The 19,522-nt window shown below is 43.2% G+C and overlaps 1 protein-coding gene across 3 annotated transcripts in view; it reads left to right on the forward strand.

Moving 5' to 3' along the window:
* The first annotated feature begins 3,631 nt into the window (after positions 1-3,631).
* The window catches only part of LOC115575175 (roundabout homolog 2), a 57,387-nt gene continuing 41,496 nt past the window's right edge, over positions 3,632-19,522 (forward strand). For all 3 annotated transcript variants that reach the window (XM_030407025.1, XM_030407031.1, XM_030407033.1), the window contains exons 1-2: positions 3,632-4,235; positions 14,837-15,163. In XM_030407025.1, coding sequence (XP_030262885.1) covers positions 4,178-4,235; positions 14,837-15,163 — 385 coding nt within the window. In that variant the 5' untranslated portion in view covers positions 3,632-4,177. The remainder of the gene's footprint in view (positions 4,236-14,836; positions 15,164-19,522) is intronic.

Below are 19,522 nucleotides of genomic sequence, written 5' to 3' on the forward strand. Positions count from 1 at the left end.
TATTCATTAATTTTCAAACAGACACAATGTTCACAATACTTCTCCTGTGAGACTTTCTTATTGTGTACGAACACTAAATTATAAGTAGATAAACTAGAATATAAAGTAAATTTGAATTAAATGACCAGACAGCGAAACTTGCATATGGGGGGCCATGAGAAAAAGCCCATCGAGAGTATTTTCTCTATTTAATCCGGACTTGGTGATGTAATAGAGTTTTATTCATGCTATGTTTAGTTGTGTTTGCCGACTTCCTTTATCACTCATATCATAAAAAAAACAGACAACCTATGGAAACTTACCTCGAACATCAATTCCAGGTTGGTCTGGTTCGAGCACTTCTGAAAGCATTTGGGATAATGTGAGAACACAACACAGAACAACATATAATATATATTATATCTTAAACCGCAGTTAAAGAAACAGACAAATTATTTTGTCTATGAGGTCATGAAGGGCATGAAGAAACTCAGCTATTTCGTCATTTAATTTGGAGCACTTGTTGCCACACATCCCCCCCCAAAAAAGCCAAACTACACCTTTAAAATTGTGTTTTCTAGATGAATTCAAAGACCGGGCTCTCTTATGCATGACGCAGAACTAGACTCTGACTCTGCTCCTTTGATTCAATCTGAACCATGCTGGGTTTCCTGTCCTCAAACTCTGTGAAGATTTGATTGATTATTTGTGAAGCGATTGCATCGGTTAGAGTTGAGAGATAATGGACTCACTGACTCCTACACGCTCAAAATTTAATTTCAAAAGAGGGGAGAAACAGTTGAAAGAGGAAAGTTACGCCTCTCTTTGAAGAGAACTGGGTTAAGAAAAAAAAAAAGCAATTGTATTAAAATCCGTTCATTAAGGAGCATAAAAAAAACACAGAGTGGAGGATTCCTACATCAAAGCGGGCAAGCAGACCCACATGAAGTGATATCCGAGTATCTCATGACTTCTATCTTTTAGTTTAAAGTGAGGCCGCTCTTCCCATCTGACACCTCCAAGACTCTCCCATTGAGACGCCTTCATTTAATGCCCGTTTAGCCTTTGTGGCCCTTAATAAGCTACACACTTCCACTGAAGCCGAGGCCGAAGCCATTGTGGGCCCCCCTCTTTGTGTCACGCCTTACAACAGACATCTGGACTCCTCTTCTGTTGCCCAATTTCCAGCCCCTATTCAAGAGGGACAAAGGAGAGCCGGCATCTGACCGTCCAAAAGTCACTCTCCATCATGTTGTGCTCTCGCGGCCTGACACGGAGACAATGAGGTGGAGGTACGGCACCGAGGAACCGGTCTGGTCTGAGCTGAGCTGGAGGAGGGGCGGCGGGGTGAAACGGAGCTCATCACCCCCAGGAGAGCTGGTCCGTCTCCACAGCTCCCAGCCGGTGGGGGAACCAGAGGCTCCAGCGGGGCCAGATTGTAGGAGGAGTGGGTGAAACAACAGCTGCTTAATAAATCAAGAGGGTTGGAAGCTAAAGACGTAGAGCTCTGAGGAACGGCCGCAGTCAACACTCTCCATCATGATCTTCATCAGCAGCGGCGGCGGCGACGATGACACTGGTGATAAAACTGAGCTGCTGAGGTTGTTGATTATTGAAAAACAATCAGCAGTTGTCAGCATTTCAGAGCTCTCTCAGGTTTACTTCCGTGGCACGAACACATGACAGATGTGCCTCTCGTACAGACGGACATCTTTCATTAGGAAAGAACAACACTCATCCTACAGGCAACCGTGTAATCACCACTTCTGTCCCGTAATTTGTCGCATATTTTGTACTATCAATGTCCGACAGCATGCGGCTAGGAGAAGAGACCATTTAGGAGTGATAGATGGGCAGTGTTGCACGTTTTACATACACAAGACATGTTGTATCGCCGTATTGAGGCGGCCTGATATGAAATTAAATGTATAACATGAGCAACATCTTGTCAACTGGTGGCTGAAACGGGAGGCGTACGAAAGAAAATGACACCTAAAAACATAACATTAAGAATGAAAAGTAAAGATTATAATGTGGCCCTCAGTGAAACTATTCCTAGTCTATATTTTGAATATGGTAAAGCAACAAATGGAACAAATTCCTCCTGCGCTTTGTGTGGAAGCAAGCTGCCATTAGTGTGAAAACTCCAGACAAAAGAGAAGCCCTACAGGCCCGAAACTACCCTTAAAATGTGAACTTTTTAGATACAGTGGGTACGCGTTGTCATTAATAGATTTATTGTGTGTTCATTGATTTTTCTTCTTTTTTTTTTTGCGGCTTGCTTTTTTGTTTGCTCTTTTGTTCCCTTTTTATTTTTTTACATCACGATGTTTAGTCGTGTGGATCTCTGCGCTCTGCTCACAACGAGCACCAGCAGCTGAAGTTAGTTTAGAGATTGATTAAAAACAGGCTGCCAGCACAACACAAAAGTTCCACAGAGCATCTTTAACCTGAATTTAAAAAAACTAAACTAAAAACAAGAACTCAAACACAAAGTTTTAACAAGCCAATTAAAAACGTTCAACAATATGAAGTTGTGACCCCTAAACACAGTTTAGTGTGTTAGTGTTGCCTACAAGAGTTTTAAGAACTTCAACAAAGTTAACTAATCAAAAATAGTTTTGTATAACATTTGTTTGTTTTCATACCGCAGATGAATCCAAGGCTCATTAAAACATCTGTATCTAATTCAGTTAAAGAGCCAACCACATTGCTGAGGCATCTTTTAAACTTTGTCAGGGTTATTTTTTATTGAGTTTAAGTTTAACTTAACACTAAAGATTTAAGACTCAAATTCAGTTTCACAACCTAAAACTTTAAATCATTGTTCACGATCTGAAACTTTAACCTCAGCCCTCGTCCAATGCCTGTAACTTCAACAACTGTGCAAACACAGAATGACCAGAAAATATTGTATGTTTTATCTAATCTATGAAAGCCCATTACAACCAGTTCAAGACAATTAATAAATGAATACTGAGCTTCCATTAACATTTTTTTAATTAAAAGTAAAAAAGTCAACTGTGACAAGTAAGAGATAAAAAGTCAAAAGTCTCTTCATTATGACTTTTTATTTCATAATTTTTACTTTTTGTTTAATAATTTGGACTTTTTGTTTAATAATTTGGACTTTCTTTCACATAACTATGATTTTGTATCAAATAACCTACCTTTTGTATTCCATTATTATGAGTTTTTGGTCAATGATTTTGAAAATGTTGACTCTCTTTCTCATGACTGTATTCAATAACTATAACTTTTTATTTCATAACTATTACTTTTTATTTCATAATTCTGACTTGTTATCTTGTTATTATGATTTTCTCATCCAATAATTACAATTTTGTATTCTACATTATGACTTTTTTGTTCATAATTTAGAAAAAGTTGACTTCCTATCTCATAACAAAGACTTTTTATTTAATAATGAATAATTTGTACTTTATTTCATAATGTTGGTGTTCTATCGAATCATTTCCATTGGAAAATGTAGTATAGTACAGAATACTACATATCATGTAGTATTTAATATTCCTTCTTTTCTTTACCTGGCGGAAGTGGACTTCCATACATCTACACAGCACTATGGGCTCTTGTATAGCTGGAGATGACACACATGCAGGAGGCAGAAGTCGTGCCTGTCCCTTTAAAACACTGACTCCTGGAGGCTGCTGAGGATTTGGTGCGGATAGCAGGGAGTGCGCAGCTCAGCTCGGCTCGGCATGTGCAGCGCGTCAGTCTCGCTCCAACTGCGTCCGCAACCCGCCGCTGTCCGGAGTACAGCAGAGAGAGAAAGAGAGGGGGGAATTCATCTATTTATGACAGAAATATAGTGTAACCTCATTTGTTTTAATGTAATTGTAGCAGCTGCTGGGTTGTGTTAGAAATAAAGAAGTGAGTGTGACCATGCGGGGATGAAGAAGAAGAAGTGCTGCTGCTGAGTTTAGTTATTAGGTTTCTCCGGGGCGGTGCTGCTGCTGCTGCTCCTCCTCAGCATCACCCTGCTCCTCTGCTGCTCCTCTGCTGCTGCCATGGCTTTCTGGGAGTGATATCAAAGTTTCTCCGGGATGATTTGACTCGCTTGAAATAGTCCAGCTGAGGCTCGAGCTCCGAAGAGGCGCAGCTTCAGTCAGATCCGGACGACCTGAAGAGTGGAGAGGGCTCGATTTTGATTTGGACACCTGGAGAGAGAGTGGAGATGAACTTTGGACATCTGCTTCTTCTTGTGGCTGTCTCATTCATCGCCATCGCATCAGGTAAAAAAAACCCAAAAAAAACAATATTTATATGACCACGCAGATGTGTGTTTCCAGTTTCTCTCTCTCCACACACACACACACACACACACACACACCCATATGGTGTGACCGCCTCGCCTCGTCTTATCGTGTTCTCGGTCCCTCCAGATGGATGTACATGTCGTGTTTAGATGCATTTCAGACATGTTTGTATTTTTTTTTCTCCCAGACAGCTGTGGGAACACTAAACTGAATTATGACAAGCAAATGTCACACACGCATTCATTTGCAATATTTAAATACCAGGAGGGTGGATGCCGAGAAGACGCACGTTTCCTCAGTGTCTCCCCTCTTCCTCCCCCTCCTCGTCCCTCTCTGAGCGCTGAGGGGAGGCCATTAGGCAGCAGGAGTGAGGTCGAGAGGAGCTCCAAAGTGAAACCATTTAACTCTCACTTTTAGTGCAGCTGTGAGCACACACACTCTCAGTGACAGTGTCAGAGTCAGCTTCTCTGGATACACACACACATATATGATTAAAAATGCTTTTAAAAGCTCTTTTTGATTACCTTCAGAGAGAGATTAATTTTTTTAACCATTGCTCTTATAACAGCTTATAAATTCATGAGCCTTAATCCAAACCCTAAATAAAAGCAGGGCTCAGGAAACAATTCATGAGAGTGCAGATGTTTTTTTATTTTGTTTTTACAATATATTGTATTTTGATCATAAATGCCTGAATTGTGTGTTTCGGTTTTAAGCTTTTAGCCAAATGAAAATGAATCAGGGAAATCTTCACTGATGCTTCAGGCTGCAGTGACAGTTTAAATCGGAGCTCGGCTGATGATTCCAAAACCTAAAAACAACCAATATCTGCCTGCATTGATATAATATACGTAGAGAATTTGTGATAGGATCCCTTAAAGGTGCCCTGTTGAGTTTTCGTGCACTAGTGGCGCTGTGAAGCAATGTTTTAACAAGTGGTTTTGGGTGATGACCTTGCAGATCACATCAATTCTGCGATGGCGTCGGACTACGATGCTGATATAAGCTGCTGACAGACAGACTTAAAGACTGCAATCATACATCACATTTTGATTAATTCTCAGCCTGTATGTCTACATACTTCTACAGCAGGATGTGGATAAAAATTGATCTCTGGCCTACACGATACATGTAATGTTTGGCACTGAATTGTGGGTAATTAAATCAGTAAAGTGCGATCTCTGGAAGCCCTTGTGAGTTTCAGAAGTCTGGATGTTTGCATGCAGCCTAAGTATCAGATAAGAGTAAGCTGTCAGGGCGAGAGTCTCATCCTGCTGGAGGATTAATTCATGCTATACTGCTAATTGAGCGCTGCTAGCATTAACGCACTAGAGGAAGACTTATATCAAGTAAACGCAATGAAGGCACCTTTTCAAACGTTTCACAAGAAAGGAAATTGTGTCTACAGGCACAGGTCTCATCCTCGTCCCTCATCAAGGACGTTAGAATAATACCGGGACTCAGCCATGAAGAAGAAGCTCCATTCATTTAAATGAAAGCTGCTCAGTGGCACATGAAGCCAACATGACCAAAATGACATGACCTCTGCATAGTTAGGACCATAGAGCTAACTTCTGGTTTAGTGGCTGGCTAACTTGAATGGGGATAAAATAATTTAATCATGCAGCTCTTCTAGATTCTAAATTCTGACGGTCATATAAGTCATTTTGTGGGTGTTGTGACGCTCAAAAACATTTATCCACCATTTTACAGACCCTGGAGAAAGTATTTTTGGGCCCAAGTGCATCACCTGACGATGTAATCCCATTGTTTAGCCACTACCAGAACTGGCTTCAAAGCCTGGCTCTCGTCCTGGGGGCCTGATCTACACACCCATCAGATACATTCGCAACACTAGCATTTCTTTTGGAATGAAGTATGTCCTGCATCCAACTTCTTTTAGCTGTCTTTGGTGTACACCAACTCCTCTGGGAATCTATAGCAGCTAAATGCTCCTACGCTATGTTTGCTAGGTAGATGCTAACTTTGTTTGCTGCAGAGCAGGAAGCATACTTTTAGTTTTCCGACATTTTTTTTTTAATGAAAACTTTTGTGCTTCTGCTGCTGAAGACGACACGGATAAGAGCAGGTGAACCAAAGCAGCAGTTGCATTCCCTAAAACCAAAACAATTAGCTGAAAGATGCTAAAATGCTTTGTAGAGCGAAAGGGAACTGAAGTGTCAGGCGATGATTGTCAGCTGGAGTGATACCTTTATTGTGATCCTTTGTTAATATACATGTACTGATTGAAGCGAGTGGTGACAGTCTCTTGTGGACAGACAGCATGTTTCTACTGTTTCTTAACGACCTTAATCCCAGGACTGTAAATCCCTTTTAAATCCCGGGACTGTAATTGTCTTGATTGGCTGAAATATACACTTACCAGTAAATCTTAAACTGGTCAATTTATCAGTCTATCTCTAAATTACACCTTCCTCAATATTATGATTAAGCTCTGATCCCTGAGCTCTGTGGCCCCCTCAACGCCTCTCTCAGCTCGCTCCACTTCATCGTTATAAACCGGTGCCACCTCTCAACATTAAAGGCACTTTTTCGACACCCACACCATCTGCCTTCACCCATTAATCTGGAGTGGGTTATTTCCTCTCATTCCCACCTCTATCAAACTGTACATTCCCGCAGGGCGGTGTGTATTTTCATAAAAACGCTCGAGAGAGGAGGATTCAAACAGGTCTTAATAAGCTCTGCGGGAGCCGTGTTCTGACAAACGCCACACTGGAGGAATTTATCCTGTTGTTTTTATATTAAAATGTGTCGGCTGTAGCGAGATATGTTCCGTCTGTGTCTGCGTGTCCGGCAACTAACGTCTTCAGGGTTGTTCTGAAGATTGCGTGTTGGGGGGGAGGTTTTGTCTTTCTCCTCGTGTGTGATTGAAAACAAATGCAACAACAGCGTCTCTCCCAAATTGCATTCGATTTCATGAGCAGCTCCTCCTCACAAACACACACACACACAAAGCAAATCTCAATTAAGACGCTGTCAGTGTCTACCCTAATACCTCTCATTGAAATCTCAGTTATCTTGGCCTGCATTCACACTCAGCTGTTTGCATGCTGGCAGTGGAACTAATTGATGCTAAACAACCGTTAGCTGGTGATTTGTGTCCACTCCGTCCTCCTGCTCATTACTCGGTGACAAATATGGCTGAAGGCTGACTAAAGCCTCTCACAGCCCCTCTTGATGCGGTGGCCGCGGATGATGAAACCACCATGCGCCACAGGCTTGAGTCATGTTGCCGGATGTTGACGGCGTCCCACTTCTGGTACAGTCGCTCATGACATCATGCAGGGATTAGATTTCTGGTGAGGAGGACGGTTGCAGAACAAAGGGGCTCAAAAATAAAAAACGACCCAGACTGTCGCCAGAAGAAACTCAAACCTGACGTCTCTGCTTTTGAAATATAGTTTGCCGTGGCACGTTATCGCGCTCCCGCAGAGATTACTTGGCAAAGTCACAAGAACTCCTTGAATGTTTTTTTTTTTTTTTGGCCTTTTCAAGTATGTAAATGAATTGAAATTGAAAAAGACAAGGAAATCTCAGCAGACAGCCACCAGCCCCACAGACAAGCTGCCAGCCTTCTGCTCCTGTCTCAGTTCGATACGCGCTGAAAAGTTAGTCTCTGAGCGGCGTGCCAAACAGGTAGATAGCCGCGTTTGTCTCCAGATATCACGCTGTGAGCTCAGACGGGTCCAGGTTCCTGTATGTGATTTTTCTGCTCCGAGCCTAGCTGTCGCTAAAGGGCACCGAGATCTGAAGCGGAGCAGAGACGTCGCCTCTGAGGACTTGTGCTGTTTTCACACATTAGCGTGACAGCAGTACACTTGAGCCCCTGGGGAGGATGCGAGGTTACTATTTAGAAATACTAATTAATGAAAGCCCACCCCCACCCCCCTTATGCAATGCCGCAGCTACGAGCCAAGAAACGTCAAACGCAGCCCGAGTTAACGGGGTTTTGCGGGACGTGATCTTGATCAGCCCCTCAGCTCTTACCCCGATAACTCTGCTGCGCGTTCGATGAGGCAGAAACGCAGGAGACGCCACGAGCAAACATGTGGGCGTGTCTGAATTTGCAATTAGGGCCAATGTGATAGCTTGTCTATCAGAGCGGCGTGCTGCGCTAATGGGCTTTCATTTGACTGCTTGCGTTCTCTGGATTTCTCCTTTTCTTTTTTTTTTTCTTCATTTGGTCTGTGAATAAATTAAGAGATCCTCACAATTCTCTGACAAATGCCACAATCAACAAACCAACTACTCATCTGCACACACACGATGAGATCATAATGAGTTTGTAGCTCTCGTTTTATTAATACGGCTGACGAGAGAACAGATCATCCCACGCAGCCCATCACTTGCGCTCGCGTTTCTCGCGAAACTGCGCGCTGTCAAACCTCCATCACGTAAAGTTGACACAAACAGCAACGCGCACACAGTATAATCTATAGGCTGCCAATCAAAGAATGCGGGTGAGCGTAACAATTAACGCGGCTGTATTTGTTATCATTTTTAAATGCACGGTGTGTTCTTTCTGCCATGATCAAAGCGTAAGACAGATGTAGCGTGGGATCACTGGAGTTGTTTTTCTTTACTGTTAAATAATCGTCATGCAACCTTGCTGATGAAAATCTATATATATTACTGAGACAGAAAAGTTCACAGAGGTCATTTTTTAAAGTTTTATTCACGTTATGTTTGGTTCATTTCTCTTGGTTTGAACATTGTCCAACACATTTAGATACTGTAATTACACAACCAGATGTTTTTAGACAGTTTAATTTGGAAAGTTACATATTCTGTATTCAAAGGTGAAGTATTAAATGGTTATGTGAGAGAGGTTGCTGGTAGTAATGAGGCTACATAGACTTACCGCCTGTATCTGCAGCTCTCCTCGGCCTTATACAGGCCTTATACAGGTTATAGGTTATACAGCATCATAACCACTTTCAGGTCACTGTTTCGATTCACACTCTTTTGCTTCCAGTTTTTTAGCCATAGCAGGTGGCTGTTTTTGGAAAAAAGAAAAAGCTTTAAACCACTCTGCACACTATCTGTTCAGCAACAACAGGCAAACAGACACAGTTAGCAACTAGAACGGCACTCAATTGAACGCATACCTCCACCAAGGGTCCCCTTTTTTTACTCACTCATACCGTAGATACCAGCCACCTAAATATGCCTGATTATTTTCATCAAGATCCAGGCACTTTTCCTGTAGAAATGAATTAAAAATGTTGAAAAACAACCCGATCGTCAGAATAAATGTTAGCCAAGTACGTTAAAGTAAAACAGCACCCTCTGTCGATGTCACATTTTTATGGTTAGGCACAAAATACACTTGGTTAGGCTCAGAAAAGCTGCATCATGGTTTGGCTCCCAAGGCTCATAGATTTGAGAAGGTCTAACTTCCTGTGACAAGTAGCTGGAAAATGTTCACAGGTCTCCTTCAAAATCACGTGTTTTTGTGCGTGCATTCAAGTAAAACTTTGATCACATACAGTCTTGAAGCTTGAAGCTCTGCCAACATTTTTAGTTAGCCCGACAAAATCAGTTCTTCGGGCGCCAATAAAATGTTGATGAAAGTGACTAAACATTCCCAGATCCGTCCCTTTTATTTGGATCCACACCAAAAGTAATCAGTCAACAAACAAACGTATGCAGGTGAGAACATAACCTGCTTGGTGAACATAATGGAGACCAAGCACGACTCCACATCAATAATAATGTCGCTCCATAGCTCCTGGATGTAAATAAATAACCGCTTGCTTACAAATGCCACATCAACTTTGAATCATTTATCATAAATTGATCATATGCTAATGTTGTCTTTGCACGGCGTGTATGCTGCAACCAAGTGGCCCAAAAAAAAATCAATCATTGCAGATTTAAATTCATTAGCTCTTAATGTACCGCACTGCATACTAACATAGAAAACCCCTTACTCAGAACACTAACACGAGCAGGCTGTCAAGGAGCAGATGGACACGTACTGTATGGTGTTTAATATCCATAAATATTGGAATGTATGACAAAAAAACCCCCATCAGCTTCAATGTCACCGCGTATCAAATGAGCAGAGCGGCTAAATTTACTGTTTCTCCGTGAAAAGCACCTCCGCTGCTTCCACCCTGACACATCCATCTGTACGCAGCGCGGCCTTGGGAGTGTACTGGGGAGCGACAACCTTGCATTAGGGCCGGCGACGCGCTTCATTCACAAAAGCTGCCCGCACATTGGATGACAGCTCAAGGTTGACCGCCATTCACTCTCATGGATTATTGAGTTCTGCTCTGGCCCCGCTCGCACTGAAGGTCCGCGAGGTTCAGAGGAGTGAAGACGTGCTTAAAAAAAAAAAAAAAGAAGAAGAAAAAAAAAAGGCTGCATTGATTCGTCGAAGCTGTGACACAAAGATGGTGTGTGTGTTTGTGACAAAGTATTGTTACATTTGTATACAAGCTCTTTGGATCAACACGCGTGGGGAGCTGTGCATTTGAGCGCCCGTTTGCTGAAAACCCAACGGGATTGTTGAGTTGTTACCCCTTGTTGTTTTTCTTTTAAACTCATCTGCTGTTTTATTTGCTGCTGGGAAACCACTTAAAGCAGCCAGACGTAACTCCAATCTCTGATCCTGAAGTCTCCCCAAAAAATTATACTTTCATAAAGGTGGATGTACGGCAAATTGAAAATATGCACCCCATCGATCAAAGCTGTGAGTTTTGGTGGATCATAAAAACGGCTTCAATGAACTGAAGCAGCAGTTTGTGAAACATCTTTTCCCGTGTTTGTGTAATTTGTCCTGAAACTCAACTACACGAGTAGACGATGTCCTTTCCTACGTGTAAATCTGAAAGTGATTTCACACCAGGATGCCCCAGATGAATGTTTTTCACACAAATCAAGTCACTTGGATATCTCTGAGGACCCACTGCGGGCTCTAATGGGCCGTGTTTATGATCCGGCTAAAAACGCACCTTCACAGGCGTCCCCCATTATCGCCCGTGACGTTTTATTTTTTCCGTGTCACAGGCGGGGCTGACAGACTTTCTCTTTTTTGGGCTGGAAGGTGCTTTCAACCGCAGCACCACAATCTTCCTGTCATGGAGCGAACATTACTGTGAAAATATTCTCCCTCACGAAGAAAATGTGTTTGCTGTCGCGCTCAAGGTGGCGGAGACTTTTTCTCTGATTGCACACTTGTCTCAGGAGCGGCTTGTTGCTTGTCACTTCGGCCACCTGAAGTTCTTTTTTTTTTTTTTTATCAGACAGGACTATTTTTTCCTGTAATACCTCCGAGCGGCGCTGCGTTGATCCTGTCGCATGATAGTTTTAGGTGTATGAGTACTCATTAACTCTCGTTTATTATCCCCATTTATATATTTTCCAATAAAATTTATGTAGAAGAATTCATCACGGTGACATTCAGACCAACTGAAAGCAACCAGGACTGACACAGCGGGCAAAAAAGGACAGCTGGATCTCATGAAAACAGAGAGCCAGACAGCCGCTCTAAATGTATATAATTAAAGGATGAAAACGACCCGTCTTTAATGGTTAATGGTGCTGTTAATGGGAGATTGATGGTTTTATTGGGTGGTTCCATTGATGAGGCAGCCATTTATCCTGCGCTGCTGTGTTTATGAATGTAAAATGTCTGTCAGAAACCAAAAAAAACGCCCCTAACACAAAGTTCTTGCTCGGTTTTCTTTGGAAAGTTTGGGCACTCTGTAAAGTAAGTGATCACAGTAATCAAAGGCTATAAGAGACAAAGAACTGGGAGATTAAATGTACATGAAGTTATAAAACCAGTGGAGGAGTACGCAGCGATTAGCAATAAAATACGTTCTCCGTCAAAACTACAAAGGATTTTATAGCTCCTGGTTTAGACAAACCTTATTTATTCAGGGAATTAAAAGTAACACGTATACAGGATCACAACAAGACAGTGTTTGTGTGTAATATATACACAAAAACAAATATTGCACACTCACACAGCCACACTAATTAAAACAATCATATATATATTATTAAAAACATGAGCTATAAAAGACCCTCAGAGGAGTACGTGCTCTTCTTGGCTTACATTAAAACAGACATTAAAGCTGCACTTTTATCATGTTAACTACGGACGTGTCACCGCAGCTCCTTTCATATCATCGTTTTGGTTTTTATGGCACACAACTTTACTGTTTTGGCTCTATATCACCGCTCTCCCATGCCTCGTTCCCTGCCGCAGAAGGCAGCTGTGCTCTGCGTAAGAAACAGGAAAAACACTCACTGCACACGACCGACTCGTCAGCACAGACAGACAAACAGACACATTTAGCCGTGAGCCAGTGAACATCGAGGGGCGAGGAAAGCGAGATCTTTCTCTCAGGAGGTGGTGGAGACCAAACATGGAGCTGCGTCTGGCGTTAATTCCTACATTCCCTGCTAGACTGCCGAGGCGACTGGTTTGGCTTCTTCTTTTTCTTGTTTTGTTTCTGGTTTGCAAAACAATGCAATGATTCTTTTACGCGGCCTAGTTTCTTCGCTCCAAAACCAAGTTGATGGAAACATGCCTGACTTGTTTTTCAGTTTGTTTTTTTTCGCTTCTATAAAACATTTAAATAGTTCTTCAGGCTCTCTTGGCGGATGGAAAAAAAGATGATGTGTCTAGAGCTCGTCTCGCTGTCCCTGAACTGCAAAAATAAAAAATTAAAAAAGTAAATAAAAATCAGTTGAATCCTACAGCTTTTTAAGGAGAATTTGTTTTATATTAACCTTGATGAATAGCCTGAGCGTAATCCAATATTATGTGCGGCAAGTTGCGAGGTCTGGGGCAACTGAAGGCCCTGACACTGAACATTTTCAGAAAAGCTGAGAGTGAAAAACATTTCGAAGAGAATCAGATCTTTAGTCGAGGTTCACCTCAGTGACGGTCACCTCAGTTTTGGTTTGGCGACCTTTAATTTTATGACGGAAAGCCCTTTTTCGAACTTGGGATGTGGAGTTCGAAAGACGGTCAAGAGTTGATTTCCTCGGTTTTTCGTTCCAGATATTTCGGACTCTGCTTCGTGGATTACGATCATCAAGTATGCAGGCTTCACGGTACTCTGTAGCATTAAACTGCTGGAGTCATCTTCCAAGAGGTCAACCGCCTCGCCGTGTTTGTTTTCATGGTAAAATCCAGTTAGGATAGAGGAGAGGGAGAGTTCAGAGTGAAGTGACGAGCTGGGGATTGAGACAGTGAACCGTTGCGTGCATTGAAAAACACGCTTCAGCAGCAGTAAAACCACTGGGCTGCAAAAAATGGTTGAAGCAGATGTGTCGATACAGAAACAGTACAGATGTGTCAGAATGTAATCTAAAGGAAAGTCCATTATGTTATCTTAGAGGATTATCTGGCAGGCCCGCGCGCATGAGAATGATTTACACTTGCCGTAAACAAACTGTGTGTTTTCGTCGGACTGGCTGGAGGCGCCGCGGCACATTTTAATGCCTCGATTAGTATTCATCCACATGATGCATTAGCGTTTTGAGCTGTCCTGGTTTGTGACCCCAGGGGCGTTAGCCGAGAGCGCTCGGATCGCACTTTAGATGTTTACTTCAGGTTTATGCCATGATGGCGACTCCGGGGCCTCGGCGAGGATCAAATCAGTTCATGGAAAAAAAAAAAAAAGACATAAATCTGCTTACAGCTGGAGAGTGCAGCTTTATCCTGAAGCCCCCGATTTAAGTATAATGTAGCAGAAGCATGTGCGACAACATGTGTGTCATTAGGTTACTCTTGACTGCTCCTCTGTCGTGATAATGGAGGATTTTCATGCATGTCTAGATTATGTGCTGAAAATAATGCCCCCAGACAGAGCAGCACCATAATCGGTGGCACAGTGACCATTTCATTTTCTTTCTCTTTTTTTTCTTTTCCTGAGAGTGAGGGAGAGACCATCTGTTCCCCCAGAACCAAACTAAGAGCAGCGGCATTCTGAATTATTCATTTCTCTAACTGTAACACACCGCTCCAGACATTTGGTCTTGCTCCAAAAAGCTTACCTTATGACACGAGGCAGTGTGTCTCTCCCTCACAGCCGAGGGAAGATAGATTGTAACGGATCCCCAGGGAGAGTGATACTGTATGGGAGTTAGAGATATATCACTCGGCCTCGCTCAATTCTCAAGTCCTCCTCCTCTTGAATAGACGGGTCTGACCGGGGTCTTACCCTCAGCTGTCATCTCCACCTCGGCAACAATCCTGATTGACACAGAGATTGTCCATTACCATATCACATGGGTGAACGCGTCCTCTGTGCAGCCGATGTTCTCTGTGAAAATACTCTGCTATAAATATGTTTTCTTCAGGCCATAGCGAGAACAAACGGATATCAAACGTGGAGATCTGAAAGGTACAGGTTGCCTCTGAAAAAACGTGATGTCTTTGAGTCTCACTCAACCCCCACGATTTGTTGCTTCACCGCACACAGGTTTATCCAAACACACAAAAACTTTTCAAAAAGAAGACTCTTTCTTTTGGTGTCATCTGAGAGATTACATGTTTTTTCTCTGCCCGTGTTTCTACCTCGCAGGGTCCCGGGCACGGTTTGAAGACAGCGCACCTCGGATTGTGGAGGACCCCTCGGATCTGATCGTCTCCAAGGGGGAGCCCGCCACCCTCAACTGCAAGGCGGAGGGCCGCCCCACCCCGAGCATAGAGTGGTACAAGGATGGCGAGCGCGTGGAGACGGACAAAGATGACCCCCGCTCTCACCGCATGCTCCTGCCCAGCGGCTCCCTCTTCTTCCTGCGCATTGTGCACGGGCGCCGGAGCAAACCAGACGAGGGCGTCTACACCTGTGTGGCCCGCAACTACCTGGGAGAGGCCATTAGTCGTAACGCTTCACTGGATGTTGCCAGTAAGGCTTATTGAGTGTGTGTGTGTTGTCTTTTGCTCTACATGTTGATGTGTGTGCAGCATGCAGATGCTTCACAGTTGCGTCCCAGATCTTTTTCGCAGCTGTCTGGCAGCTCTGTGGAGGTCCACTGGAGCGCTGGCTGTGCTTAAAAATGATGATATGAAACCACCACACTGTAGGAAGCAGCCCCTGAATAGATGCTGGACATAAATTCAGTAATAAGTGATAGCCTGTGGATTTTGAGGCTAATTTTAGGCTGCCGAGACAACAAGTTTTATGTCTTTAGTCCTCTGTGTTTTTGTGTGTGAGGTGTTTAATTGCAGCTTGAGAAGAGGCACCCCAGTGAATTTAGACACTTTCCGGGGAAGTTTTGCTTGTTAACTACTTCTTCGCTGACCAATTTAGAGAAACCGGGCATGAACTGAAAATGGAAACGGACAATTAAGCGTCTCTATAAGTGACATCATTGTGACCCCGCTGTCACAAAGACAACTGGACAAGAACATAAAAGAGGCAACTTTCAGTTTTCCTCAGAGCAGCATTTATCAACAACACAGAAACACAGGACAAAAGTGAAAGTTTAGTCATTTATTTAGCCTCTAATGGAGTGAAATGTGAAAGCAGATGGACATGGTGCCAGGCTGCCGGCCTGACTGGTTTCCAGTCAGCCCTTGTTTTCCCTGGAGATGTCTCTGCAACATAATACACCGGCGTCATTTGGTCAACAGTGTTGTTTCTCCACATTCTGTTGACAGTTTCAGTAAATGTTTTGACTGTTTTCAACAAGAATTCTGACATATCACACTTTCAAGTACGTAACTCTGTAGGTAACATGGTTATAACAATATTTTTCGTTATTGGCTAACGTTGTAACATTTCAATGTAGTTTATTAATACGTTTGTCGTTTTTGGAGGTCTGTTCTCATAATTCTGTAGTGCCATGACTACATTTAGATAATGTAGTTTTGGAAAAGATATTCAGACTTATTTTTTAAATATTAATGAGGGAACATGTGTTAAGCTGCATTAAAGCCACCTACCAAGACAAAGTAACAACAGAAAGAAATGGAAATAATTTTAGAGCCGCTGGATTATTTACACAATAATATCACAATATCAATATTTCATTTTTGAATATCTTGATTATTATCAATGCAGATTAATTGCGCCAGCCCTAATCTTTACCAAGGTGGTTATGTTTTCATCCCTGTCTGTTTGTTGGCTGGTTTGTCAGCAGGATTACTCAAAAACTACTGAACGTATTTTCAGGAATGTTGGATGGAGGGCGGGTCTCTGCCCAAATTAGACCCGATTGACTTTTGGTGTGGGTCTGAATAAAGCACACAGATCCAAGAATCTTTCCTCGCCTTTTTTAACATTGTGTGATCGGGTGTTTTATTGACCTTTTCGTAGAACACACGTGCTTTAATGTCGATTTAAATGCATTAAATGCAATGTCGCATTAGGTTTGATTTGATTAGAGGGGAGTGCTGGGCCTTGGCGGAGGTTTGCGCTCTACTCAGTGCCACTCTAGTTTGTGTGTATTGGATCAGTTTACGGTCTCCACAGACGATGTGAATTGGGGTAAAAAAATCAATATTAGGAGAGAGAATTTGGTTCAGTGCATGTTCTAATTTTATTCCCCACCTCTGCTGTAGAGATTTAGGGCGTCTGGCGGGATCAGCGTCAATCAGTAAACGCGCCTGAGCCTCCTACAACATCTCAAACTCTTCAGGTTAACAGAAAAACATTACCTCAAACACTTGTCTTTATGTCAGAGTTAATCAGTTATGCTATGCATCTCACTTTAGCAGCTGCGGGGAGACTGTTTTCCGTGTCGATCAGACTCAATCACAAGTGCTTGAGATGATTTCTGTTAAAGTGAAGAGTTTGGGAAAGCTGTAGGAGGCTCGTGCTTCTTGCTGCGATCAGCGTCTCTCCTGCCAGAGTCTGACTTTCCAGATTCTTTATAATGGAGGTGGTGAAATAAAGTGTTATCATGACTAATGGACAAAAAGTGTGAGAATACCACTCAGGTTGATAAATGTTGGAACTTCGCCTTAAATAGCTCCTACTTGTCTCTCCTTTTTTTTTTTTCCACATCACAGCCTCTTATTCTTTAGTCCCTGGACAGAAAATGAGAGCAGCTATTACTATTATTTTCATAATCAATTAGCGCTTTGTCGGTAAACTGTCAAGAAACAACGAATGGTTCCTGTTATCACTTCCCAGAGACCAACGTGGTGTTTTGAAGTGTCACAGATGTCCCAAACATATTCGACTGACTCATACATGGAGGGAATAATCACAGTTCTTGGCATTTTTGCTTGATCGGTTCAATAAGAAATAAATCAACACGGCTCAGTTATATTGTGCCGCTCGACCTGTGGAGACCTTCTTCTCAAAGCCAGCCGGATTATCATCACATCATGTGAGAGTCCTCCCTGTTCGTACCAACAGAATCATGTGCAGCTGTGTAGCTCGCATGTATAGCCGTGTTTCTCTTGCACAGACATGTTGTCTGCTGTCTCCAGAGCTCAGCAGGGGAATGTGTGCCTCCCCTCCTATCTTTGTGAAAGTGCAGTGAAGTAAGAAGCTCCTACTAGGAGCCATGTCTATTATTTTCCCTCCTCGGTCCAGGACACGTGCCATTGTCTTTCCCTCCCTCCTAATTGTGCCATTGCGGCTCGGCCCTGGGCTGAACCGCGGCTCTCTTTGGCGCGGGGAAATGGATTAGTCAGTGGGTTGATTAGGGGAAGGAGCGTTAGATTAGCAAGGTCGAACTGTCCTCGTTATAAAAACACAAAACAGCAATTTGAGCGCAGTCCTATCTTCCGCCATATTCTGGCTTTCCTTACTGGCACTTAACACTGCGTGTAAGTGCTCACGGCTGGCTGAACTCATCTGCAAGCTCATGTCCAGAAATAGGGACGGCCTCCACGAGATAAACTGTACGTTGGGAAAAAGCATAAACAGCTGCAGCTAATGCAAACATCCAGGCCGGGGGAGGACGTGATGCGTGCACCGTCATGCTGCCTTTTTTAAAACATCGATAATGAAATTAAGCGCTGTGTACAGTGCAGTCAGATCAGTGGAGGGATGACTCACCTGCAGGCACAGAGTGACTAACAGTATTAATAAGGGCCTGCTTTTTGTTCTAATCTCCCTGCCTGTGGCCAGCGAGGGCATATGCTAAGGCAGCATGGTGGTGGTCTTAGACTCCCCCTCCCCTCTGTGTGAGGTTGTGCTGACTGTGGGGTAAGCAGTGACCCAATTAGCTCTGGCAGCGAGCGGAGAGGAGGGTGGGATGGGGCGGCGGGGGTCCGCAGTGTTAATGAGAGGCCAGTTTTTAAGCTGGTGGTCTTGCAGTAGTGTGTGAGTGTGTGTGTGTGAAGCAGGAGTCTGAGGGGCAACAGGTGGGTGGAGGAAGAGCTTTAAAACTCCCACTGAGCAGTAATTAATGCCGATGCATCTGTTCTCAGCGCGTCTGCCTGCGTAGGGGGAAGGAGCGCTGACACTAACCTGGGTTTAACCACATTAATTACACATTAATTGCCGGTGAATGATGCATAATGCATTGTGCTGCATGACTAAGACTTTTCTCTGCAGTGGACTCACAGATTTGCTCTTCACTCACAGAGCCGCTCATATTTTTTTTTTTGCCCCAGGGTACTTAATTTGAATTTACTGGCACAACTGTCTGCTTATTATTTCCACTGAAGTGGCATCTTGGCTGGAATCGCTTCTGCAGAATTATATTTAAAAAGTATTATGGTCAAATATAGATCGCAGAGGAGGGAAAAAAAATAAAAGGGCTTTGTTTGTGTCTGTGTAGTCTGACTCACTAAATGTAGACTGTTGTTATGAGCCTGTCCTGGGGCGCCTGTTTCAGGTCCTTTTCGCTATCTGCCTGCAGCTGGTTTAAAAAAAACAAAAAACATCGCAACAACATCCAAGCGAACAACAAGCATGCTAACTAACAAGCTAGCGCCTGTCACCTTTACTTTTGAGGGCATTTAGCCATTTTAAATGTATAATGTCAAGTTCACCCTGACGCTGATTTGTAAAGGCATGCATCCTGCGTTAAGCACCGCCCAGGATGATTGTGATTGGTTTAATAAATACAAACAAGCCACAGCGTTTATTCCCCCTGTGCCTTACATTGTTACACTGTATCTGGATGCAGGGTTGGAGGCAGGGTGCTGTTGTACATTTCATGTATTTCATTACCGTCTCGTCGTCACCATCACCTTTCTGGTTGATCGGTGGTTTGTTTTCCGCTGTCACTGTGATGAAGTGACGGAAGTGCCCTTTAAACTGCATTCTTTCTAATGGCCAGCGGGAGGTCATTAGAGAGTC

Source organism: Sparus aurata, chromosome 2 (assembly GCF_900880675.1).
Source record: "Sparus aurata chromosome 2, fSpaAur1.1, whole genome shotgun sequence".
NCBI lineage: Eukaryota > Metazoa > Chordata > Actinopteri > Spariformes > Sparidae > Sparus > Sparus aurata.